This window comes from Geospiza fortis, unplaced genomic scaffold (assembly GCF_000277835.1).
Source record: "Geospiza fortis unplaced genomic scaffold, GeoFor_1.0 scaffold279, whole genome shotgun sequence".
Lineage (NCBI taxonomy): Eukaryota > Metazoa > Chordata > Aves > Passeriformes > Thraupidae > Geospiza > Geospiza fortis.
Window position 1 is genome coordinate 2,222,350 of NW_005054352.1, and position 5,259 is coordinate 2,227,608.

Consider the following 5,259-nt stretch of genomic DNA (forward strand, 5'->3'; position numbering starts at 1 on the left):
TACGCGCTGACCAACGGCGACCCCCTGAACGGGCACTGCTATCTCTCGGGATACATCTCCCTCCTGCTGCGGGCCGAGCCCTACCCCACCTCCCGCTACGGCAGCCAGTGCATGCAGCCCAACAACATCATGGGCATCGAGAACATCTGCGAGCTGGCCGCCCGCCTGCTCTTCAGCGCCGTCGAGTGGGCCCGCAATATTCCCTTCTTCCCCGACCTGCAGATCACCGACCAGGTGGCCTTGCTGCGGCTCACCTGGAGCGAGCTCTTCGTCCTCAATGCTGCCCAGTGCTCCATGCCCCTCCATGTGGCCCCGCTCCTGGCCGCCGCCGGCCTCCACGCCTCCCCCATGTCGGCAGACCGCGTTGTCGCCTTCATGGACCACATCCGCATCTTCCAGGAACAGGTGGAGAAGCTGAAGGCGCTGCACGTCGATTCGGCTGAATACAGCTGCCTGAAAGCCATCGTCCTCTTCACCTCAGGTGAGGGGACGGGCTGGGGATGTGAGATGTCTGGGAAGGAAAAAAAACGGCAAAAAACCCCAAACCACGGGTATGCAGGAAAATAAGGAAATAATTTAAATAGAATTATTTTAAAAGGAAAGGCACTGGAGGTCGAGGAAGCATAGCACTTGATGGGGATACGCTCTGGTCCAGGGATCATCCTCATTGCCACAGATACTGGCTCTTTAACACACAGCCCCTCCAAAAAAATAATACTAAAAACCAAAATCAAATTAAGTGTAGGCGGTGGAAACATGCATGTTAACAATTTTTCCCTGCGATAGATGGTTTGAATTAACTAGCAGGAAAGTTGCATTAGCATTGCCTTTGAAGTGCTCTGGTCATAGCCTATAAGAATATAATACGTATACTATTATTGTAACCTGCAAGGGAGAATTTATAAACATCAAAGGGGAACTATGTGAAGGAAATATAGGAAATGGAAACAAGGCAAGATAAGAGTCTGGGCAGTGTAGTTTTTTAATTATTCTAATTATCATCACGATATGACTAATTGCCACCTTTCCTACTTGTTTTGCTTTTCTTTTTTTTTCATTTTTATATCTCCTTTCCCCATCCCCTAGCTCCTCTCTCGCATGAGTTTCTCCCCTCTTTTCCCTATTAGCAATAACTAAACAGTTCTGATAAATGTAACTTAAAACCAGACCGAGGCAAAATTAAAAGCATTCCTGAACAAAGATGGCAAATCGTTCAAAGGCCTTGTTTAGCACTGAGCAGTTTATAATCCATCAATATTTGCTGCCTTTCAAGCATGAAAGACAGTATTTACATTGTATTAAAATGTCTCCTAAATTTGCGCTATATTGTAATGTAGCAAATGTAGTATTAATATCGATTTGAACATCAGATAATTTATTTAGACAGGAGTATCTAATTTGTATGCAGGGTGGTCAGAGACATGTACTGTGACTGCCCCCTTTTACTTCCAGTGCAAATGCAGTCTCCCAGCATTGGAGAGAATATTTCTTTGCAAAGGATAATGTGCAAATCTTAAAACAAATGGAAGATTTACTGAACAGCCAACTCGACATTTTAATGTATTTTATCATAATAAGTCTTCTTGATGGGAACATGTTTTTCAAGAGTGACAAAGAGACCTGCCTGCATTTATCAGGGTGATTTAACTCCACAGCCTGCTTGCAGACTCCCAGACTTTCCTTTCCCATTCGTTTCAGGAAGCTCATCAATACACACGGATAGTCAAGGAGAACGTTTTTTTCCCCCCCAGACCCAACTTGGAGAGATTCTTCCCAAGCAAAGCTAGGAAAATATCTGGCCTGTGCCTCAGCCCTTCCGCACGTCAAAGGCCCTGTGAAGGAAGTTGCCCCTGATAGGGATATGGTTGAGGCAATATTTTATTTTTTCTTCTTTTTCTTCTCTCCCTGTTCCCTCCAATCTTCCGCCTTTACTTCTGAAACAATTGACCTTGGCTAGGGTAACAATTGACCCTAGGAAAAGGGTAAGTGGCTTTAGAGGAGCCCTTCATTTACATATAATAAAACCAAATGTAATAACATTTGTGAGGGAAGAAGCCCCTTCCCACAGTGGAGTGGAGAATGAAGGAAGGGAACAATAGTATTATTTCAGAGCAGGATCACACAGGGCATCTCAGAAAATGGAAATATTGCTGTCAGGAGTAATCTACTACTCCGTACTCCATCCGCACATTTCCACTTTTCACTAAACTTGTTTTCATTGCATATTCAGAGGGGAATTAATGAGAAGCCTTTCTCTAAATCATCCAACTTTTAAACAAACTTTAAGTGACAGAAAAGACATTTTTAGGCATATTGCGCAAAGTCCTTCACTGAGGACAAAGTGTCTAAAACTGGCATGGATTTTTCCTGTTGTGGTTTCTACATTTGGGCTCCAGAGAGCATGTATTTATTCTGTAAAATTCTGGACACCATCCAAAAGCTGTGTAGTAACCCAAAACCAGCTCCCTTCTTTCCTCCTTTATCCTTCTCTCGCATACCCTCCTCCTTGCCCTCATCTCCTTCTCTCCGCTGCCAAACTTTGGCGTTATTAATTCCTGCATCTACCATTTCATCGTCATAAATAAATGTTTCCGGGAACAGACAGAGACAGATAACATAAATCAAATAAATCCATTTGCAGCGCAATAAGAACTTTTGATTTCTAGTTAGATGCCAGCTGATTACGTCTATATTTTCTGAACACTAAACTCTTCTGAACATGTAACATGAAATACATTGCCACCACTACAAAGGGAAGGCTGGAGTGTGTTGAACAGTAATGGTTATTTATTTACATAATTTCTTTTCCATAGACTGCAAGAAGAAATATTGAGCTTTCCCTTATTGACACACAGCCATATAAAAAAGCAAGGCACGCACAGGATTTTCACATTAGCCCACTTTCTGAGATGGAATAATAATTTACCTTCAGTAAACATGGGTTGCATTATTTCTCCCATGGATTGCACCTCTCTGGGCTACATAATCTAATCAAGTTGTGGATCCCTTAATTATTATTATTTTTAATCTCATTCTGAAGGGAGAATTGAGCCTTCCCACCCCCACTTTAGGCTGTGAAATAAAACCCAACTGAAGGCCTATGCCAGACCATTTAAAATCATTTAAGCCAAACAAATACTATCGGCATGAGAAAATTCTGAGCTTTTGGAGGTCTAAGGCAAAACCCGTGGCAATTTTTCAAAAACACATCAGGCTGATGCCCTTTTAGAGGGCAAGTTCCCCATCCACACTGTCCAGTGACCCGCACTTCTAGGTGCCCTTATTGTAAATGTCTGATAAATATTTTACTAACCTTAAGGGTATGACATATGGGGCATAAAGAAAAAAACTCTGCCAGGGTGTCAGTAAGACCCTTTCATATTGCATTGTTTGGAAGTTGAATAGGATCCTAATGCATAATGGGCAGATAATGCATGTAAAATAGCAAGATATATGTAAATATGGAATCTGATTTGTGGCAATCAACGTATGAACAGGTCTGTGGTTTTTGATATGTATTGCAAACAAGAACAGGCCCCAGCTTTTGATAGATATGTATGTTGCAACCTGGTGCTTTAGATGTTGCAAAATATCATTGCATTAAAGGTAAAGTATGGATTAGCAGAGCAGCCTGGCTCAGATAATTGTATGTCTGAGGGATGCCAAGTCCGCAGCTCAGGTCAAAGGTTCTCCTTCTCAGAAGTTCCTAAATTATGGCTTTTTTTATTTGTATTTTTGCTTGAGGCCATAGTATTGTAGATGAAGGTGTTCAGAAATCTTTGTAAAGTCAGTTCTTGGTAAGGAAAGACTTAAGCTTCAAAAATGCCTGTGCAAAAGATTTGATTTTATTTTATTTTTAGCTTTGAATAATTTGTTGATTTGTTGTGTCTTTCAGGGTCACAACTCTACATTCACATTTTTATAATGTCTTTTTAGGGACCATTAACTAATTCATATATGGATCTATATATTACTAAAATCTGTCTTTGATCTGTTAACCTGCACTGCTAGCTGACTGCCTTGTTCTGATCTTGATGGCTGGAGGGGTTTTTTGGTTTGTTGGTTGGATTTTTTGGTTAGGTTTTTCAGTTATTGCTTTGGTTTCGTGTTTTTAATATCGATTCTGACTCTTTGAAACAATGTGGATGGTTTCAACCATCTGGGCATACCCACCACTTTTCCATGACTGCAGTTTCCTGAGCAAGTCCTTCCACAAGCAGCTGGTGCCCAACTATCCTCTGGTTTGAGTTATGTGTTCTTTGAGATAGGATATGTGCTTCTAAGTGTCTCTATGTGTGTGCAAACACACAGATGCATCCATACCACTCTGCTTGTATCTATATAAACAGAATAAGGTGTATAGATACAATATGTGGATGTAAAGGGCTTCTGCTCTCGGATTAGTGCACGCTTGCCCAGGTCACGTTGTTCTGCAAGGTGCAAGGTGTATGTTTCTGACAGTTTGGGTGCCAGAAGGACCTATAAGGAAGGAGTCTCTCTGGTTTCATTTAGGCAAGGCTTAGCTGCTGCAGCTCTTCCCAGCTTTGTGTCTGAGAGCTACAGACGCCTGCTGAGCACAAGCTGGGACTAACCTAGCCCTTTGCTACCGGATTTATCACACAGCCTGCAAAGACATCGCAGATTTGCGATCGCTGGCAGTGAGGCAGGAGCAGAGGAGACTCCCCTGCCCCACGGCATCCCCCAGCCGGCTCCCTGCCAGTCGCTGCAGGACCCAGTCGCTGCCTCTCTGTGATGTGCAGCCATGTAAACAAACTCCTTGTGTCTCACTCCGCTTGTGTGCGACTCTGGTTATTATTTTTGTTGTTGTTGTTGTTGTTGTTATTATTACTATTATTATTATTATTATTATTATTTTATTTTCCCCAATACCTTATTTGTCTTCCTCTCGGCATTATTTAAGGGGGCTGGTCCAGGTTTCCAGCATCCCGGTGATGGGCTCCCTGGAGCAGAAACCACGCTCGGCAGCGCGGAGTGTCGGTGGGGGGATGTGAAAAGGAAGTGTGGGGGTTTGTGTGTGTGTGTGTGTGTGTGTGTGTGTGACTGGGACTAGCGGGGTGCTGGCACCCCATCGCATCCTGGGTGAAAACACCCACGGTGGCAACGAGGCACAGCGAGGTCGCGTTATTTATTTGGCAGTGGTGTGCAGGATGCGATGAGATGGGATGGGGTGGAGTGGGGTCGAATGGGATGGGATAGGATGGGATGGGATGGGATGGGATGAGACTGCATGCGATGGGA

At 43.4% G+C, this 5,259-nt stretch overlaps 1 protein-coding gene across 1 annotated transcript; it reads left to right on the top strand.

Annotated features, from left to right (window-relative positions):
- Positions 1 to 4,889, top strand: NR2F1 (nuclear receptor subfamily 2 group F member 1). Its single transcript, XM_005423432.2, has 2 exons — positions 1 to 481; positions 3,896 to 4,889. Exons 1-2 carry the CDS (start codon positions 112 to 114, stop codon positions 3,934 to 3,936), a joined length of 411 nt encoding a protein of 136 aa, XP_005423489.3. The 5' UTR covers positions 1 to 111; the 3' UTR covers positions 3,937 to 4,889.
- The last annotated feature ends 370 nt before the right edge of the window (positions 4,890 to 5,259 follow it).

Excerpts from the sequence above, each read along its gene's own strand:
- NR2F1 (XM_005423432.2), top strand. The coding sequence starts at position 112 with ATGCAGCCCAACAACATCATGGGCATCGAGAACATCTGCGAGCTGGCC. Across the intron at positions 482-3,895 it reads CATCGTCCTCTTCACCTCAG|GGTCACAACTCTACATTCAC; the intron begins GTGAGGGGACGG and ends TGTGTCTTTCAG.